At 38.5% G+C, this 22,155-nt stretch overlaps 1 protein-coding gene across 1 annotated transcript in view; it reads right to left on the bottom strand.

The window, feature by feature from the left end:
* SRBD1 (S1 RNA binding domain 1) overlaps nucleotides 1-22,155 on the bottom strand; it is a 235,540-nt gene that overhangs the window by 139,353 nt on the left and 74,032 nt on the right. Inside the window, exons 12-14 of the mRNA XM_010595907.3 lie at nucleotides 19,549-19,706; nucleotides 16,808-16,898; nucleotides 16,054-16,161 (exon numbers count right to left, since the gene is read on the bottom strand). Coding sequence (XP_010594209.1) covers nucleotides 16,054-16,161; nucleotides 16,808-16,898; nucleotides 19,549-19,706 — 357 coding nt within the window. The remainder of the gene's footprint in view (nucleotides 1-16,053; nucleotides 16,162-16,807; nucleotides 16,899-19,548; nucleotides 19,707-22,155) is intronic.

The following is a 22,155-nucleotide window of genomic DNA, read 5'->3' as shown; positions in this document are numbered from 1 at the left end:
AATAAGAGCACCCAGAACTTTCCCTCCATGTAAAACAGTATCACCTTCTTAACATTATGAGCTTTCCATAGCTGGATACCTCATGAGTTATAGCCCTAAACTTCTTGATTTGATGGAAGGTAATTACTTTTTTAAACCAAAGCAAAAGAAATAGGCCCAGGGGGTTCAGGGCAGGGGAGATCTCACGCGGTGTGTTCTGTTAGAATCTTCCCGGGTAAGAGTTCAAGGAAACCTCAGGAATCATTCCATCATCCCACCGAATATTCCCTCTAGCAGCACAAAAGCCATTTATCCTTATTATGGTTTATTTTGTTAGATTAGGCCCAACAACTCGTCTTCCAAAAATTTTTCTAATCCTGATTCTAATATAACTCAATGTCCACAGATTCTGCATGCCTCCAAACCTTGACTGACGTACTGATTAAAACATTCACCAACACAGTGCCTGTGACATGCCCCAGAGGCCTCACACCAGACTTCAGTCTTTTAGTTAATCAACACCTTTTTGGGAGCCACATAACCAAACCCCTACTTCTCTAGCTTGTCTTCAAGGGTGTTAAGAGACCATCAGAGCATTGCTGAGATTCAGATGGGTCGACCAGTCTAGTTTTCCCAACGAAAAATGAAATGGGCTGAGACCAACATGTTTTCTTTTTGGGAAGGACATGATGATTTCCAGTGGTTATCATTCTAATGTTTCTTCTGGCCAATGTACTTCAAGTACAGCCACCACTCCCATCTGTCAGTGGAGGCTGGCGCATTGCTGTGATGCTGTACAGGTTTCAGTGGAGCTTCTAGACTAAGACTAGGAAGAAAGGCCTGGCAATCTACTGAAAAATCAGCCAGTGAAAATTCTATGGATCATAAAGGTCCAGTCTCATTGTATATAGAGTCATGATGAGTCACAGACTGACTCAGTGGCAACCAACAAGGGCTCACAAACCATCCTGTTATAATTTAATAATAATCTTGCCTGATCAAGATCACATTCAACAGTCATTTGCATAATCCATCTTATTTCCCCGTCGGAACATCAAAGCAACACCTGCCCCTCTACAAACTTCTAGTGCTTCTTCCCACAATTTCTCAACAATTACCAACAGTGGTACCAAAACTTTATTTACTAGTCTACCCAGGACTCCAGAAAATGTTTCATCTAGGCCAAAAGACAAACAGAGAGAAAGAGAAGTTCTCTTACAATCACCTTATTTTAGTTACATTCCAGTTTTCTTTTATCAACGCTTATTCTGTCTTTTCAGCTCAAATATCATTCTTTCTCACAAAGCAAAAGAGGAGCTGAGTAATTCCACTTAAAGAACCACTGATCAATATTATGACATCATCTACAAGCAGTGGGTTCCCTTTTCTCATTCTCTTTTTCTTATATAATCACGAAAAGCCTTTATGCCATACTTACCACTTGGAAACTCTGGTGATGTAGCGGTTAAGAGCTATGGCTGCTGACCAAAAAGTAGGTAGTTCGAATCCACCAGGCACTCCTCGGAAACCCTATGGGGCAGTTCTACTCTGTCCTATAGGGTCGCTATGAGTCAGAATCAACTCAACGGCAACGGGTTTCGTTTTTTTGGTTAGCACTTGGGGGGAAGCAGGTAATGGAGATGTTCAAGCCTTAAACTTTAGTCTTCCTGTATTATTTTTGACAAATCAGGGACTCTCCTCTTATACACCTCATTTGGTTATTTACACTTTTTTCACCTTGTATGTTGTTATTTATTGTCGCTGTCCACTGCCAAGGTGGTCCCTGACTCACGGCACCCCCGTGCACAATGGGATGAGAACGTTGTGATCCATAGGGTTTTCACTGGCTGATTTTCAGAAGCAGATGGCCAGGTCTTCCTTCCTACTCTCTCTCAGTCTGGAAGCTCCACTGAAGCCTGTTGAGCATCACAGCAACAAGCCAGCCTGCACTGACAGGCAACTGGTGGCTGCCCCTGAGCTATAAGATCAACACCTGACAGGAGATCCCCAGTCCATACAAGCTGATTTACTTCTGGGTCCCAACTTTTTTCCAGTGCCTAAGCCACTGGAAGTCACTGTGCTCTATTCACATCATGATTGATACTAGCATATTAAACTTAATATGCTTAAACATACAAAGGATAATAAAACAGATACTAGATACTAGTAGGTATCAAGACATTAAGAAAAATGCATTAGTATAAAATAAAAATTGTTACCAAACCTGGTTTGACAAAAAGCTTTTCTTATGTAGTAGAATGAAAAACCTTCTAGAAAGAGTAAGCATTCTTGATAAAATTCTTAAGTAATTTCCTGAAATACTTAAGTGGGTGCAAAACTTGTCCTAGCAAATGTCACCCACCCACCTAATCACCTTTTACCAAGCATCTTTGCTTGTTTTTCTAATGTAATGATCTTATATTCTCTTTTCTATAAAAGGCTGATACCAAGAATGCATCTCTGAACTGGCCTACTAGAAGTCTTTACCCTTCCAACAACATCACAACAAAACTTTGACGTGTGTTAACTGAAGTGTTTGAAAAGTTTTCTTTGACATGAGGAACTTTAATTGAGAAGATTCTACCCATTACTTACCTTTTTTTTCCAGAGAATTTGGGAAGACTCATGGTTCATGATTTTACTGCTAGAACACATTCATCCAGCTCAGAGATCCCAACAAGTTCCGAAAACAAGTGCTCTGGTTCCTTCCCTTAAGAGATCTTCTGCAATTTTTGTAACGCAGTCTTAACTATATTTCTATAAGCTTCCCAATTTCTCCTTAGAGACTCCTGGAGAATATTTTTTCTCTTAACTTTGCATTTTTAAAGGATCACAAATGGAATTTCATATAGCAATGTTTCTCAACACTGAGAAGCACTGGTGATTCTGATCATGCCCTACAATCACAAATACATCACAACCCAGGACACAACACATACGTCTGTCTGGGACAAATGTGCACGAACCAATACCTACCTTACTACATACATCAGAACCCGGGACACGATACATATATCTGTCTGGGACAAATGTGCACGAACCAATACCTACCTTACTACATGACATGTACTCTGTTTTCTGTTTTCATAAGTGCTGGTTGGGACCCACTCAAGTTATTTCATTTCCCACCAATAGGTTGCAACCTACAATTTGAAAATCATGGCTCTGGAGAGCTCATATGTCATGGAAAAGTGAAGATAAGCGAGGACATGAATCTGGATGACATGGCTAAGTGAAGACATAAATTCATCACACTTCAACCTAGATAAACCAAAACCAAACCAAACCCACTGCCGTCGAGTCGATTCCAACTCATAGCGACCCTATAGCACAGAGTAGAACTGCCCCATAGAGTTTCCAAGGAGCGCCTGGCGGATTCGAACTGCTGACCTTTTGGTTAGCAGCCGTAGCACTTAACCACTATACCACCAGGGTTTCCTCAACCTAGGTACGCTTCCTTAAAATAGGTCTCACATGCCATACCACATGAACAGAATTTCTGCTGCTAAGAGATAAGAACATCTCTAGTATCTCTATCTAAAATGGCACTTCTTGTCACTCTCTATCCTTTTACCTTGTTTTTAATTCTCTATATAGAATTTATCATTAACTGGCACAGTATATACAAATACACACAGACACGCACACACCTGCTTTTTTGTCTCCCCACCACAGTAAAAGCCCCAAGAGGGAAGGCTGACTTGTCCACTGCTCTCAGTCACAGCACCTAATACTGGGTCTGCCACAGAGTCTGGGGATTGAATAGTACTTTGTGGATAGTATGACAGCACATATGATGGGATGTTTTTGTTGTGGTTGAAGTTCCAAAGACTGTTTTGCCGACATTAACAATCACTCGCCTCTGTCCTAGAAAATGGATGTGTGTTTGAGGGGAGGAGCAGAAGAAACAGTTGAGAGAGAGAAGTTCCTGATGAAGGCTGCTGGGATGCGGTGTCATTTCTCCTGCTGCCCCAACATCTCATGGGAAAGGTGTCTTCCACTCATCCCCTGCAAAGTGCCTTACTGGGAGCACTATGTGAGCCTGCCACATGCACCCTGGAGTACAGGGAGCTAAACATGACTTAAACCAAAAAAAAAAAAAAAAAAAAAACCAAACCCACTGCCGTTGAGTCGATTTCGGCTCATAGCAACCCTATAGGACAGAGTAGAACTGCCCCATAGAGTTTCCAAGGAGCGCCTGGCAGCCTCAAGCTGCTGACCTCTTGGTTAGCAGCCGTAGCACTTAGCCACTACGCCACCAGGGTGTCCCAAGAGGGAACTACTGACTTAGAAAGATGACTCAGAAAACTGAAAAGCAACAGCTACCTCTGAGGGCACAGAAGACAAAGTACAAGGCGGGGGGCGGGGTGGAGGGGGAAAGCGGTGAATAAGAGAATGGATGGAAGCATAGGCATATGAGACAGAGAGCCAATAAAAAGGGGAAGGAGCTGTACTAAGCTGCAGATCCCCCTTTGAGGATAGGCAAGGATGTATGAGCCTAATGCGCCTACTGGGGGAAGAGTGTAGGAGGCTTTAAAGTGATTCTGCCCAAGAGGCCTGCACAGCAAACTGGCCAGCACAAGAGGGGCCTGCCTGAAGCCCAGTTCTGGGACAGGACAGTCATAACCAGTCAACCAGAGAAGACATCTCCCAAGCCACAGGAATGGCAGTTAAAGGTTTTCGATGGGGGAAATCGCAAAAAACAAAAACAAACAAAAAATCTTCAAACATACCCCCTAAAAAGCAGTTGTATTTGGACCACGCAGACGGCCCTATCACCAGATGGCAACTGTCCCCACCTTATAAAACTATGCTCCTTTTCGCTAATATTCTCGGCTCTTACAGCCAAATGTGGAGAGATCTGAAAATGCAGCTAGTGAGTTGGGGAGGAGAGCAGAACAAGAAGGAAAAGAGAAAGGAAGCTAACCGTGTTCCCTGCAAACCCCTAAAGTGAACCAGTGTTTCCCAGAGTGAAACTGACCTGACGTGGAATTTAACTTATAGGTTATTGCACTGAAGAAGATATTTCAAGTGCTGAAATGACATTGTTGCAATGAGTGAAAGAGATTGAAAAGCTATGGGATCTGTGCCGATTTCAGCAAGGAATAAAAAGAACTATTTCAAACATGAATTGAACAAGGAACAGGGGTAGTAAGTAAAGTTTTCTTCTTGCATCTTATTGAGTTTGGTTCATTCAATTAAACATTTCTATGTGATAAACGGGGCAGTTCTACTCTGTCCTACAGGGTTGCTATGAGTCGGAATCGACTTGACGGCAGTGGGTTTGGTTTTTTGGTTATGTGACAAATACTTGTTGAATGAATGAATGTGCAAGTAAAAACTAGAAGAAAATGTATTAGAATGTTAGTACAGGCCTGAGTGGTGAGATTAGAAATAATTTTTATTTTCCTCTTTGTATTTTTCTGGATTTTTCAAAGTCTCTGTTTTGGGCATGCTCCAAAAACAAAAAGGATGTTAAGCTGCCAGAGAACAAAATATATGTCATGTATATGTTTTCATAGACACTCAAACAAATGAAAGAAAACAAGTAATACTTAATTCAAAAGTATAAATTAGAATGTTTAAAAATGATCATGTTCTAATTCTCCTTTATTGTCTTTGTCTTTGGCATCTGAAAACAGGGTTTAAATTAGAAAATCACGTAGCGACCTCTGTTTCCCAGTAAAATGGAAGATTAATTACTTGGATCAAAAAAAAACCTTTTACTAAAAAAGACTAAAGATCCCAGCTATAATACATCTTCTTAAACGTATCAATGAGTTGACTAAAAAAGAAATACTCAATCTAAAAAATGAAGTAAATTCAGGAACCTGAACTTCTGAACCTGACTTTCAGCTTTTCATTCATTTGCTGAACCAACAGAAGTTTATTTTCTATCTTCATGGTCTCACAAAGCATCACAGAACTAGAGGAACAGAAGATAAAGCCTATGGTACACCTAAAATGGTTGTTAATAAGAGATTCCCCTGGTTATCCCCACACATATAGGGATGGGATCTCAAAGAGTTAAACCCTGAGAATAAAGGCAAACCAGAAATAAACTCACTATACTGTAGCCCCAGGGGACTGCAATGAAAATGGACTATCTCAAATCCTGTCACAGATTGATACGGGGGGAATCTCTGATGAGAATATGAAACTATAAGCCATTTCCCTAGTTTACAGCCTAAATTCACACTACCTAGGTGGTCAGAAAAAAAACTCAAGTTGAGAATTTAATATCAGTGATCCCAAAATGGTAGTGATTCCAGGAACCTAGCCGGACGCAAATGTAAATCCTCTTTGAAAGAACTCACTAACAATCCAGCCTCCGTGAATCCCCACAGATAAAGTTCCATGAAAATCAGGAGTTTACAACGAAAATTAACTGAGCAGAAAAGGAAACAAAGTACCACAAAGCAGATTCAGTAGTAACAACAGACTTGTAAGGATTTTAGATACTAGAATTATCACACAGACTGTGAAATAAATAAATGTTTGTGTGGTTAAGGAAATGATAGGCTTGAAAACATATTCAGAAACAACAAAGAAACTATAAGAATTATCAAACAGATTTGGAGAAAAAAAAAAAAAAGACCTCTAGGAATGAAAAACCCAATAGCTTCAATTAAAAATTCAATGGTTGCATGTGTCAATTCTCCACAATTTGTACATTCAACTTAATCCCAATCAAAAGGCCAGCAGTCTCATTCATAAAAACTGAAAATACGACTCTACAGTGTATGTAGAAATGGAGGAATCTAGAATATAAAACAGCCAAGAGGAGTCCTGATGGTACAATGGTTAAGTGCTCAGCTGCTAACTGAAAGGTCTATAGTTCAAACCTACCAGCATCTCCACGGGAGAAAAGACCTAGCAATCTGCTCCCACAAGGATTACAGCCTTGGAAACCCTATGGGGCGTTCTACTCTGTCCTGCAGGGTGTCAGAATCGATTCAATGGCACACAAAAATGACAACAACAATAACGGAATAACCAAAACGATTTTGAAAAAAGAAGAACAAAACCGAAGGACTTAAACTCCCTGATCTCGTGACTTATACAGCTACAGAAGTCAATACAGGGTGGTATTAGTGTAAAGACAGATATATACATCAATTAAATAAACACAATAGAGTCTACTAATAGGACCCCACATACACAGTCAATTGATTTTCAACAAAAATGCCAAGGTAATTCAAAGGGAAAGGAAAATCTTTCAACAAATGGTATTGAAATAACTGAAATAGTCATATGCCAAAAAAAAGAACCTCTTACCATAAATAAAAATTAACTTTAAATGGATTGTATGCCTAAACGTAAGAATTAAAACTGTAAAACGTCTAGAACAAAACACGGAAGAAAATCACACTGATCTTGAGAAGCAAGAACAATACTAAAAAAAATTGATAAACTAGCCTTCATCAAAATTAAAACGTCTTGCTCTTTAAAAGACTATATTTAAAAAAAAAAAAGAAAATACAAACCACAAACTGACAGAAAATGAAGCAAATGAAGATGCTCAATATCATTAGTCTCCACGAAAATGTAGGTTAAAACCACAATGAGATATCATCACACAGCCACCAAAAAAAATGAAACTTGCTATCAAGTCAATTCCGACTCGTGGCGACCCCATGTGGCAAAGCAGAACTGTACTCCACAGGGTTTTCAATGGCTGATTTTTCGGAAGTAGAACTGCCAAGTCCTTCTTCCGAGGTGCCTCTGGGTGGACTAGAACCACCAGCCTTTCAGTTGGCAGCCCAGCATGGCTACCTGTACCACTCAGGGACTCCTCACACACCCACCAGGATGGCTAAACTAAAAACAACACTGACCATGCCAAACAGTGAGGAGGATAAAGAGAAGCAGAAACTCTGACACATTGCTGGCAGGAATGTAAAATGGTACTATCACTTTGGGAGTTTGGCAGCTTCTTAAAAAGTTAAACATGTAGTTACCATATGATACTGCCTTTCCACTCCTAGTTATTAATTTACCCAAGAGAAATGAAAGCATACGTCTACACAAAGACTTACACAAGGATGTTCCTGCACCTTTATGCAAGAGCCAAAAACTAGAAACAGCCCAAACGGCCGTCACCAGGTGAATAAACAAACTAATGGTGTATGTACATATGATGGAACACTATTGAGTAACAAAAAGAACTACTGACACATGCAACGGCATGAATGAATCTCAGGACACGTAAACTGAGTGAAAGAAGTTAGACAAAAGAGTGCGTGCCGCATGATTCCATTTACATTCAGTTCTATAAAACGCAAAATAGAGTGACAGAAAGCAGATCAGGGGTTGCTTGAGGGACAAGAAAGAAAAAGGCAGTTTATGAAGGAGCATGAGGAAATTTGAGGGCAGTAGTGAATATATAAGAGCCCTGATGGCGCAGTGGTTAAAGCACTCAGGTGCTAACCCAAAGGTGGGTGGTTCAAACTCACCAGGCACTTCACGGGAGAACGCTGTGTCAGTCTGCATCCGAAAAGATTTGCAGTCTTAGAAACCCTCTGGGGCAGTTTTACTCTGTCCTATAGGGGTTACTATGAATCAGAATCGCCTCAACAGCAGTGGGTTTGGTTTTTAATGAACATATTTATTACATTCATTTCATTGCATTGCATTGGGCAAATCTGCTGCAAAAGACCCCTTTAAAGTGTTAAAAAGCAAAGATGTCACTTTAAGGACTAAGGTGCGCCTGACCTAAGCCAGGACATTTTCAATAGCCTTATATGCGCATGAAAGCCGGGCAATGAATAAGAAAGTCTGAAGAAGAATTGATGCCTTTGAATTACGGTGCTGGCAAAGAATATTGAACATACCATGGACTGCCAAAAGAACGAGCAAATCTGTCTTGGAAGAAGTACAGCCAGAATGCTCCTTAGAAGCTAGGATTGCAAGACTTCATCTCACATACTTTGGACATGTTACAGAAGGGATCAGTCCCTGGAGAAGGACATCATGCTGAATGAAGGCATCAGGGAAATGGAGGAAGCCCCTCAACAAGATGCACAAACACAGTGGCTGCCAACAATGGACTCCAGCATAACCGTGATCATGAGGACGGCATAGGGCCGGGCGCACTCGTTCCGTTACACATAGGGCTGCTGTCAGTGGAAACTCACTCAGTGGCACCTAACAACAACATTCATTACCTTGGTTGTGGTGATAGTTTCACGAGTGTATACATATGTCAAAACTCATGAAATTGCAGGTTTTAAATACATGCCATTTGTTATACGTCAATTACCTCTCAATAAAGATGAAAAAGTAACCAATGAACTTCTAGAAGCTGAAAAATATAATAACTGAAATTAACAGGTTTAACAGTTTAAAAAAAAAGCTAGTGAACAGGAGAAAAGATCTGAAGAAAATAAATACAGCCCAGAGAGACAAGAGATAGAGAAAGGTTAAAAGACTTAGAGGATACAGTGAGAAGGGTGAAAATACATATAATTAGAATTTCAAAGTGAGAGGAGAGAAAGAAAATGGAATAGAGGCAATATCTGAAGAGCAGTGATTAAGATTTTGAGGAACTGAAAGATATCACCTTATAGATTCAAAAATTATAAGTAGAATAAACAAAGGAATCAGTATAAAGTTGCCATCTAACGGCAAGCAGGAACAATAACAATTTGATATTTGGTTTTCTTATCAAAATATCAATACTCTTCAGATTAAATTGTCAACGGTAAATTTAAAAGCAGAAATGCCCTTTCTCCTTAGCACATTACAAATGCCATACTAAATATACGTAATAAATAATATAGCAAATAACAACTGAAATTATGGCCTATCATGTCTAGTACTGGTTTTAGAACTAACTATATATCTTGTTATTATTGACACTGTGTGCCATTGAGTTAATTTTGACTCACAGTAACCCCATATGACAGGGCAGAACTGCCTCACAATTTTCTTGGCTGTAATCTTCGTGGAAGCAGATTGCCAGGTCTTTCTCCAGCAGAGCTGCTGGGTGGCTATGAACAGTCAAGCTTCTGGTTAGCAGCCAAGGGCTTAACTGTCTGCACCACTAGGGCTCTTTAAAAATATATTAAGGTTTGGAAATAACCCAGTTGTCAAACAACAGGAAATGACTAAAATATGGTACAACCAAACAAGAAAATTAAGGAAGTAAAGAAGGAAGGGAATAAAAGAAAAGGAGGAAGAGAAGGGGAAAGGCAATGCGGTGAGGAAGGAAGGGAACAGGCTTCTAGTCTCTGATTTCGTTAACCTAAGCTGATTAAGGCTCTCTATAGTTAATTTTTGGCTTCTTAGAGAATGAAATTTCAAAGCAGGCATACAAGTAACTGAATGGGTAACAAAGATTTGTGGATTAAAAAGGAAAAGTCACAAGATTTAAAGAAAAGTTAGGGAAATAAAAACCCAAGTGAGATTTGGATTTAAAAAAATGAACAAATAAACAAAAACTAGATATTTTTGGATGTATGAGGTCCATATTTTCTACAAAAATACAATAATACTTTCTAATGTTCAAGACCCAAACAAGCATAACACAAAACTCAAAAGCCAAAAAGAAAAAGACTGATAAAGCTGACAAAATTAAAAATTTAACTCTCTATGAAATAAAGCTGAAATTGCAAACACAAAATAGGGAAAACTATTTGTATACTTTATAAAATCGTGACATACAGGATCAATCATTAATATATAAAGACATTTATAAATCATTATGAATGAGATGAAAACCTCCAACAGGAAGAAAAAAAAAATAAGGACACCAATCATTCACGAAAAAAGAAACACAAATGACCAGTGAACATATGAAAATATATTTAAAACATACTTTTTATATAGCTACAGTAATCAAAACAGCCTGGTACTGGTATAACATTAGGAACATAAACCAATGAAACAGAACTGACAGTCCAGAAATAAACCCACACATCTATAGTCAACTGATTTTTGACGGGGGTGCTCAGAGCATTCTATGTGGAGAGAAGTCTTCAATAAATCGTACTAGGAAAACCAGATTTCCACCTGCAGAAAAATGAAACAGGATCCATGCCTCACACCATACACAAAAACCAATTCAAAATGGAAAATGTGCAAACTAAAACCATAAAATCCTTGGAAGAACAAGTAGAGGTGATGATGTCAGGCCCAGCAATGGATTATCTAATATAGTAATAAGCACAAACTGCAAAAGACAAAATAAATAAATGGGACCTCATAAAAACTTAAAACTTTTGTTCATCAAAAGACTTTACCAAAAAAGTGAAAAGACAAGCTACTGACTGGGAGAATATCTTTGGAAACCATGTATCTAACAAGAATCTAATAACAAAAATATATATATAACTTCAAAAACTTAACAACAAAAAGACAACCCAATCATAAAATGGGCAAAGGACTTGAACAGGTATTTCACCGAAGAGGACATTCAGATGGCCACCAAACACATAAAAAGATGCTCAGAGTCACTAGCCATTAGAGAGATGCAAATCAAAACCAGAATGAGACACCATTCACTCCCACTAGGATGGCTAAGACAAAAAAAAGAAAAAAAAACAAATATTGGTGAAGATGTGGGGAAATCTGAACCTTTATTCATTGCTGGTGTGAATGCAAAATGATACCACATTGTGGGCAACAGTGTGGTGGTTCCTCAAACACTGAAAACAGAGCTACCATATGACCCAGTAATTCCACTCCCACATACATATCCAAAAGACTTTAAAGCAGAGACTCAAAGAGACTTGTACACTAATACTCACTGCAGCACTATTCACAATAGCCGAAAGGTAGAACCAACCTAAATGCCCATCAACAGATGAATGGATAAACAACATGTGGTAACTACATAAAATGGATAAACAACATGTGGTACAGACATAAAATGGATAAACAACGTGGTACATAAATGCAATGGAATACTACTTCGCCAATAGGAGAAATGAAGTCTTAGTATATGCTACGGTAAGGGCAATACGCTGAGTGAAATAAACCAATCATGAAAGGACAAATATTCTATGACCTCACTTACATAAAAAGACAAGAAAAGGCAAATGTATACAGAAAAAAGTTTATTGATGGTTACCAGGAGGAAGAAGAGGGAAAAGGTGGGCTAACGGTAATGGAAAAATTGCACTGTTTAAGGGTAGGGTTGCACAGTCGATTATTATAACTGCTGTCAATAAGTAATTCACCTAAAAAGTTAAATTACCAAAAGTTGTGTGAGAAATATAATTTCAAAAAAAAAGCTACTGAGCCTGCTTAAGTACAACAAAACACCTCATGGGATTTGTTCCTTGTACTTCCTGTGTAGTAGTATCATAAATCTAGAAGTACTCTAAAAAACAGTCTATTTTTTAAAGAGTAAAAAAAACCCAGAAAATAATCAAGTGGTATCATTTAACATGACGGGAAACAAACATTCAGACATTCAAAAAATGAGTGCCTACATGTGTCAGAGGGCTGAAAACAGCCAATCATTTCTCATACATATGTTAAACAAAACACCATGTAATACTGCAGAATTCTTTTTACACACATTTCCAGCTTTAACAACATGTGACTAAGTTACAGCATAGCTACACTCGGCAACTTAATCCAAAGGTTTTTTTTCCTCCTTTGGTAATTAGGATTTGCAGTTTTCAGTGACTGCTCCTATAGTAAGAGTCAGAGTTTGGGAAGCATTTTAAAAGCAGGGAGAGAAACAGGTCAGAGGAAAGCTGGATGGGTAGATCAGCGTGCGTGGCATCTATGAGTTAAAAGATAAGTCATGGCATACGTTCACCTATCGGCAGGTATGGCAAAGCAAAAAGTACGCTGGAAGGAAGACAAAAGGGAACCTACTGGTGGTTACGTCAGGGAAAGGTTTTTCAGGATGAGTGGCTGATAAGATTATAGGAATGCATATTAGATTATCTGTTCAGGAGGTGCTAAAAAGAGAAACATGGAAATTTCAATTAAAACATGGTTTACAATCAAAATGATGGAGGAGACAACGCGGCTTCCTCCCAAAAGCACTCTGAAGTGGCAAAATGATAACAAAATGAAGTAAAACATGATTTTCTTAAAGCACGTCCTTTGAATTGATTAGACATTTGCATTATTTAAGGACTTCACGAACACATAATACTAGGAAACCGACTCCAGCACACATTGAAAGAATACCACACTATGACAAAGAGGGGTTAATATCAGAACTGCAAAGATGGTTCGGTTATCGGAAATCTATTACTCCAATTCACCTTATTAATACATCAAAAGAGAAAAAAATTACATGGCTTTAGCAGAAATACATCCTTATGTATGGATATCATGATCTCAGAATAATGCACAGAAAGAGCTACCCATGGTTGCTAACGAGGGACAACTGTGGGGAGAGGGACTGCTTACTGTACACCCTCTTTTTTTACCTTAAAGTTCAATTAAAATCTTACACTGCTTTGTAGAAACCTTAAAAACTAAAAGTAGTAACATTTTCTTGGACAACTGAAATTTATTTTCAAAGTATTTATTCCCAACATCCCAACTGAGATGAAACAACCATATTTTCCCCCTCAACCACTGTATTATGTCTAATAGGAGCTCCAGATAAGATGTACGTCATCTCAAAAATTGGCTCGCAACTAAAATATTTACTGCAAAACAACCTTGAAAAACAGAAGGTATCTAACAAATTCTATTTCAAATCGTCACGGTGACACTAACAGGTCAATGTTCCCACAGATTAAAAAAAACCTGAAGCTAAAAGAGGTTTTAAAAACTTGTGGCCAGTCATCACAGAGGTAGTTGGCTGAGCCAGAACCCAGTTCCGTCTCCAGGGCCCACCTACTTTCTTATACCATAGCACCTATCATGAGGTTTAATTAAAATGGTATCTCATCCCTACCCATTCATAAGACAGACCACCTCATAGTAACATGACCGACACAGATTTCACTACCTTATACTTGTGAGGATGATATTATTACTACCCCTATTGTCCAGGGGTGAAAAATGAACTTTAGGCTGTTTTATCAAACCTACCCAAGAACACTGTCTCTACCTAATTTCAGAATAATTTTATGTACGTATAAAGTATATATAATTAAACATATACTTAAATATTATATCATTAACATAAGTTATTAGTCAACTGTATATTGGTTATATATTTTAACATTATTGTATTACTTATACATTATATAAATATAAATAAAATAGATATGTATTATAAACATAAATATATATAAACAAACCTGCATATTCACAAGCACAAACATATCATTTATTGAAGCTTTCATGTTTAGTCTTAACATATGTTCTTTCACTTTTAATATTCCTAAAAATCCTCTAAGTATTATTTTCCTCATTTGAAAGACGAAGGAAAGTGAAGCTTAGTGACACTAAGAAACTCTTCCAAAACTGCACAGCTAGTAAGTGGCTAGTAAAACAAAAGATGAACCGAGATTTGCCTGACTCTAAAGCTCGTTCTTTTTCTCCTACAATACACTGGCTAAAGTTCAATGAATACATACTCTATAAGCAAATTCAGATGAAATTCAAGAAGCTTTTACTACTAAATAATTTGAAAGGTCTATTTATAATCACAAATATAGCCAAGATAGTTAAATCAAATCAATGTGAACAAATTTAAAAAATCAGAGAAGTAGCTTGATACAAACTGCATCAACTATGTCAGGTCCTGTATTAGGTTCTCAAGAGGACTGAGTACATGTCTGCAGTTCCCAGAGTATTCTTCAGGCTCGCTTGGGGGAAAGAGAAAAGCTAAGGCAGACTCAGAGTGTTTCTTCTGGAACCATGATCCCATGGCGCCTACAGTTTGTCTCTGACTTTGACCTCATCCTCTCTGGTCACCCTGAGCTTATTTCCCTGACTTACCTTGATTACACTCTTGGCACACAAAATCTGACACTAAATACTTGTCCCCTTCTTCTTATGTTGGTGTTTTGTTTTTCCTGTCAGTAATCTACTCATCAGTTGAATATTCTTAAGTTATCAGATTTCTCAACAAGCTCTGCAGTACTTCCCCTTGGATATCAGCTATTATAACTACCCTATCCTAGAATTAGGGGGGCGGCAGTGGTTCAGTGGTAGAACGCTCGCCTCCCACGCAGGAGACCCTGGTTTGATTCCCAGCCAACACACCTCATGCGCAGCCACCACCTGTCTGTCAGTGGAGGCCTGTGTGTTGCTGTGATGCTGAACAGGTTTCAGCAGAGCTTCCAGACTAAAACAGACTAGGAAGAAAGGCCTGGCAATCTACTTCGGAAAATCAACCAATGAAAACTCTATTGAGCACAATGGTCTGAACCTCAACCAATCATGGAGATGGTGTAGGACAGGGCAGCATTTTGTTCCATTGTACATGGGGTTGCCATTAGTCAGGGGCTAACTTGACAGCAGATAACAACAACAATAATCCTAGAATTAAAACCTTTAGGACTCAAGATTCTGCTGTAGGTCGGAAAGGGCAGGCTTGGCTTTTTCGGGTCCAAAAGGAAAGTGCAGAAATGATGGTAAACGAAAGCAGAACTACTGTTTGGGGGACAGGGCTGGAGGAATGGGATCACGCTAATCCAAGTTATTCTGAAGTTATCTGTGCATCTATACGAAAGGAAAGATTGTTATCAAGAGACAAATGGGAAAGCCACCACAGAATACTTTTAATTCTTAACATTTACCTTGACTCTCAATGATTTGATTCATAGGTATCAAATCATTGGAAGAAGGCTAAATTATCCACACATAGCTGTTAGCTAACCCGGTACATCATTTTTCTTCTTAGCCAACAGTCACCTGGAGCCCTCACACAATGTACAGCCTGGAAAATCCCAGGACACTAAGTAAGCATTAACTTGCTGCTTCTGTGAGAGGTTTCAGGACACTGTGCTGCACTAATCATTCTACCTCAAAGTTCTCCAAGAGTCAGATACTTTCCATTAGCCCTCAAAGCTCTCCTAAACAGCAAGGAATGGTCTAGAGACAAACAAGACGCGTATCTTAAAAAGAGAAGGGAGAATTCACCTCAGAAGGAACATTAAAAGCTCCCGTGCCTCACAAGAAAACAGACGTTCCTAACATCCTTACCAGTAAACAACATCCAGTGGCGCAAAGTAATTTTTCATTATCAGGTCAGCAAAGTAAGCTTCTGTTTCCCGGCAGGCGGTGCCATTTCCAATCACCACTGTGCTGCAACTACAAGGGAGAAACACGAGGAGAAACTGGATGAGCTCAAGTCGTTTTGAAATCAACCAACAGAAAATGTACAGAATACACAGATACTACTACAAGATGCTCTTATTCTTTCATGTGTCAAAGCAGCCTCTCCATTGTTTCATAAGTGGACCCCAGACTTACATAGAATATGGTAAAACCTCTATATTTGATATAGGAGACAGTAGAGACATATTTTACTGTCCCACAATCTAAAGAACAGTTAGCTTTCTTCCCATCTAGAAGGAACCAAAATTAGATATGGGTATGTAAACTCTGGAGTATTCTAAGCCATATTAAAGACATTATGACTGAATTACATGACATGCTGTCAAATAATTTCTGAAAATTCTAACTACTACATCCATTCCTCAGATCCATGGTGGAGGAAGGAGAGGAACCTCCTATTTCCACCTTGTTTAGTGATGGTGGCAGAGAAAGGGAGTGGCATTCCTCTGGAATGTCCATGGGTAGAGTGCTCCAGCAGTTCACCCCAGCAGTGTTTTACAAGGTGCCATCTCCCTCACCAAGGCACTTCTCTTAATCCCTCCCTCCAAGCCAAGGCCTTCAAAGGTCTCTCTGATTGGCTGGGCCACAGAGGAACACAAAAGCTTGTTCCTTTTCATACCTGAAATTCAGTAAAAGCCTCTTTATTTTCTCTGCCTCTCGGAAGCCTTGTCCAGAATGCAAGTAGACTACATCAGTATGAAGTATCTGACCTTAGAAAAAATGAAAAGAATAAGGTACTTCATAAGAAATTTCACAAAACATAGCACAGCAATGATTTGACTAGACAAGTTTTAACAGCAAAGGAGACTGGTTTAACTGTCTATTTAAATACAGTCTGAATCATTTCATGTTCACTAAATCAGATTCTCCCTAAGCACTCTGAAATTTCGTTATATTCAAAGTCACAAGGACTCTGCTTTGCTACATAAACCACGACTAGCTGGATAACAAGCCATGATAACTAAAAGAGAAAAAGTACTTAATAACATCTAACATTAATAATAATAAAAGCTAACATTTACTGAGTAGTTATTACAGATGAGATACTGTTGTGATAGTCTTTCTTGATCTGAGTAACCGATATATGAGTTTGTTCACCTTATGGTAATTCTTTGAGCTGCATATATATGAATTGTTAGCCTTTCTGTATCATACCATACTTAAGTAAAAAAAAAAAATAATAATAATTTGAGGGCACCCACCTGAAAGAATGTAAATGAATGAGCTAAGTGACCAATTTAAAAAGTGAGGGAAAGAACAAGAGAATAATCCCAAAGCAGGAGGAAGAAAATGAGAAAGTTAAAAGTAGAAATTAATGAAATAGAAAAAATCATGCAAAAGAAAGGATTGACAAGTTAGTTAATTCTTTGAAAACTCTTATAAGAACAACATCCTTTCAGCAATACCAATGAAGAAGGCACATATGGAAGGCACATACAAACAATATTAGACATGAAAAAGGGATATAACTAGACATTTGGCAGAGGAAAAAAAAGGACAGAAAATAGTATCAACAACTTCATGGCAACATTATAAGAATTTAGATTAAGTGTTCAAGCGGATAAATTGCTTGAAATCTCTTATTTACTTAAAACAGACTAAAGAAGAATAAAAATTTTAAGAATTATCCTATAATCAATATAATAACTATAGTAATTGTTAAAAATCAACTCCCTGACTCCCACCCCCCAAAAAACCTCAATTTCCCTAAAAAGATACCAGCCCCAGAGAGTTTTGTAGGTAAACTATAAAACAAGTCAAGAAAAATATCATTCTAATCTTGCATAACTTTTTCAGAAAAGGGTGGAAAAAATCCCAACTCATTATATGATGATATAACTTTGATATCGAACTGACAGGGACAATCTAATAAGGAAAACCACATGATTACGTCTGCAACAAAGGCAACAGAACATCCCCACAAAGCCCCCAAAATCAGCAGACGGGGACACTGCGCTGACAGTTACAGACACACACACCTCCTCTTCAGTCTGTTTTAGGGGGAGTTTCCCAGGCATGTATCCCCTTGGCCATTTAATCTAAGATCTACAGGCCTCCATGGTGTCAGCATTTGTGCAGGAAGAAGGAGGGGGAACAGAGAAGCAATGGAGTTCTTCAGGCAAAAAGAAAATTATCTCAGCTGAAACAGAAATGTAGAAAGAAATGAAGAGTAACAAAAAGGGTAAATATCGGGGTCTGCGGAACATGGTTTGTGGGGACTTCTAAGTCAATTGGCAAAATAATTCTATTATGAAATCATTCTGCATCCCACTTTGAAATGTGGCGTCTGGGGTCTTAAATGCTAACAAGCGGCCATCTAAGATGCATCAATTGGTCTCAACCAACCTGGAGCAAAGGAAAATGAAGAACACCAAGGCCACACGACAACTAAGAGCCCAAGAGACAGAAAGGGCCACATGAACCAGAGACCTACATCATCCTGAGACCAGAAGAACTAGGTGGTGCCCGGCCACAATCGATGACTGCCCTGACAGGGAGCACAGCAGAGACCCCTGAGGGAGCAGGAGATCAGTGGGATACAGACCCCAAATTCTCATGAAAAGACCAAACTCAATGGTCTGACTGAGACTAGAAGAATCCCGGCGGCCATGGTCCCCAGACCTTCTGTTGGCACAGGACAGGAAACATCCCCGAAGACAACTCATCAGACATGAAAGGGACTGGTCAGCGGGTGGGAGAGAGACGCTGATGAAGAGTGAGCTAATTATATCAGGTGGACACTTGAGATTGTGTTGGCAACTCTTGTCTGGAGGGGGGATGGGAGGATAGAGAGAGAGGGAAGCCGGCAAAATTGTCAAGAAAGGAGAGACTGAAAGCGCTGACTCAAGACGGGAAGAGCAAGTGGGAGTAGGGAGTGAGATGTATGTAAACTTATATGTGACAGACTGATTGGATTTGTAAACGTTCACTTGAAGCTTAATAAAAGTTATAAAAAAAAAAAAGGGTAAATATATGGGTAAGTAAGAATAAATACTGACTGCACAAAACAACAAAAATGTCTTATGATATTTAAAATATATACGGAATTATCACAATGATAAGTAGAAGTGGATGGGGGACCAATAGAGTAAAAGGCTTCTAAAGTCTAAAAAAAAAAATCTAGGCTCACTTAATCCTCATGTTTCCACTGTGCCACACATGATGGTAGCATGTTGATGGTTTTGATCAACAATAAGAGAAATATGAAGTTTGATTCTCTTGTTCCCATAGCCCTGTATGCAAAACAAAAATTCTAATCCTTGAGAATAAACATTATTTCCACATCCATATGAAATATATAAAGTGAAACTTATGATCAATCGAACAAACTTTTATATAAAAAGGTGAAAGACTGCTTACTGGTAGGAGAAATTATAGCTAACTTGCAACCATGTTTATAACCAGGATCCACTCCCATCAAGGTGCGCCCTGGAACAGGACTTGTTAAAAGGAGCTGGCGAAGATTCCGTCCAAACATCATCACTGATTCCTTTTCTGCATCTGAGGTTAGTTTGGCTCTTTGGAAACAGAAAAGAGAAAGAATGGTACTTAGTTCTTCTTTCAAATTTTCTTTCTAGAAGAGGAGAAGAACTCATTTTGTGCAGTTATTTCCCACAGAAGCATCTATTACAACAAAATGCCTTAAAAGAAAAAAAAAATCATATTCAAAAATTATATTGAATCTATTTTTTCCTAATCACAGTAATCAATTTTAAAGCTAAATGTATGAGTTTTTCATACCAACATTCTTTCCCTGTTTTCTGTGACATATAAAACTTATATGTATAAATATGTGTGGGTGATAGAAAGTAGAGAGACAGTATGTGTACAAGATGTGGATACCACTTGGGATGTCCAACAAAAACTTATCAACCACGAAGCTAGATAACAAATCATCGAATCGTAAGGTAAGCCTCTTCCATCAATATTTAGTATTACACCTCCACATATACAGTCATGTGTCTATCACTTAACATCCACAATACATTCTGTGAAACAGGACATTACACGATTTGGACATTGTGGGAACACATACTATATGTAGGCACTCCCCAGATTACGAACGTACAACTTACATACAATCCACAGTTACGAACCAACCACCGTACAGTCTATTATGTTAAAAATACAAGGAGTGTACAATGGTTCATAATAACAAATGGGCACCTGGCAGCGTAATCACTTTGTATACAGGCGACATGAGATACACGTGTTGTATGCAGGAAGGTGTTGCGTTCACTAAGTCTGGTTACATCCACTACGTCCCATTCTTTGATCTGGACTTTTGACCTTATGTGACCATGGACACATATGCAGCTGATCGTTGCCTGAACGTACGTTATGTGGCACATGACTGTACAGCTATGTCATCTTCTCACTCTATGTCATCCCCCACATTTACCACCTTATCATTCTCACAGTGATGTGACTTGATCACAGATACTAATAACCGGTCCAGAGTCATGCCTCGTGTAAATAACTTCCCAGTTTTATCCAAAGAAGTTACTAAAAGCCTAATAATAATAATAAAAAAAAAATACTAGTATAAAAAATATGTCTATAAAACAGACTTAAAACCATTTGGAAATTAAGTTGTTATAGAAGTTTTTTATGTATTGTGTCCCGATATTCATGAGAATTTATTAAAAATGGGTCTTCTCTATTAGACCAGGTCATGCCACTGGCTGTAAGAAAACTTGAGAGTAATAAAGCAATTCAAAACACACTTCATATCAGTGCTGAGTTAGAATTATCTACATACATGAAAGCGCATGCTTGCTTTTCTGGCTTAATTCCGTTTCTTAATGCTTTTCTCTAACATTTCACTATCACTCTCCCTAAACTTAGACAAGCAAGATAAAAAGTATGATTATTGGTATTTCTAAATCTTCACTTTAACATCTTTATTTATTATTGAGTGTCAGCTTTATACAAGGTACCACGATGGGTGTGAAATACAAAGCTGAAAAGACAAAGTCACTGCCCTAAAGACCACTCTATAAGAAAAGAAAAATAAATAAACACACACACAGGCATAAAACAGAAAGTGCTATACTAATGCAACTACGTGGGTGGGATACATAAATTATGAAAACTTTCTAGAAGAAAGTGAATCAAGGAAGATAAGTAAGTTAACCAAACAAAGGCAGAACCAGTAGATGGAGGGCAGGGAGAAGATATTTCAGGCGATAGAGGAAGGGTATATAAAGGTAAACGGCCCACTACAGAAAAAGCAAATAACATCACATGGCTAAAGTAAAAAGAAATAGCAAGACATAGGTCGTACAGGCAAGAAAAAGTCAGACTACAAAGAGTCATGTATGTTCTTCTAAAGAGCTTAGATTTTATCCAGGAGACAATGAAGATCCACTGAAGGATTTTAAGCAGAAGAGTGTAAAAGGATCAGATGGGAATTTTAGAATGGCAATGTGAAATATGGGTTAGAAAAACAAGACAGAAAACAGAGGCCATCAATCACACTAATACAGTAATTCAGACAAGAAATGATGATGTCCTGAACTAAGACAGTAACCATGGAGATAAAAAGAAGGGAAAATACAAGAGATAATAAAAGATGGTAAAAATAGACAGCTTTTCGTAACTGACTGACGAGAAAGACAGATGTGAAAAATGACACATACGTGAGGGATCAGGCCAGTCACGGAAACGAATGCAAGAATAGAACAAGTTTTGCAGGGAGAAATACAGAGCACACCTGGGTAAAGCTCAGTCTGAAATTGAAGAGCACCTAGTGGGACTCCCCAGAGCACCTAGTGGGAATCCCCAGTTGCAGATGCATCTATAGATCTGGAACTCAGGCAGAAAATTTGGGCAACAATAAAAAATTTTGGTCTTAAGTACACATAGTGCTAGTTTAAAAGCCACTGAAATCGACCACACGCGATGAATAAGAAGAAAAGAGTACATATAGCATTAATAGCTGTGTGCACCTTCATATATATAGAT

Source organism: Loxodonta africana, chromosome 26, assembly GCF_030014295.1.
Source record: "Loxodonta africana isolate mLoxAfr1 chromosome 26, mLoxAfr1.hap2, whole genome shotgun sequence".
In the NCBI taxonomy this organism is placed as follows: domain Eukaryota; kingdom Metazoa; phylum Chordata; class Mammalia; order Proboscidea; family Elephantidae; genus Loxodonta; species Loxodonta africana.
The sequence above is the reverse complement of the archived record's forward strand: the minus strand, read 5'-3'. Positions and strand labels throughout refer to the sequence as shown.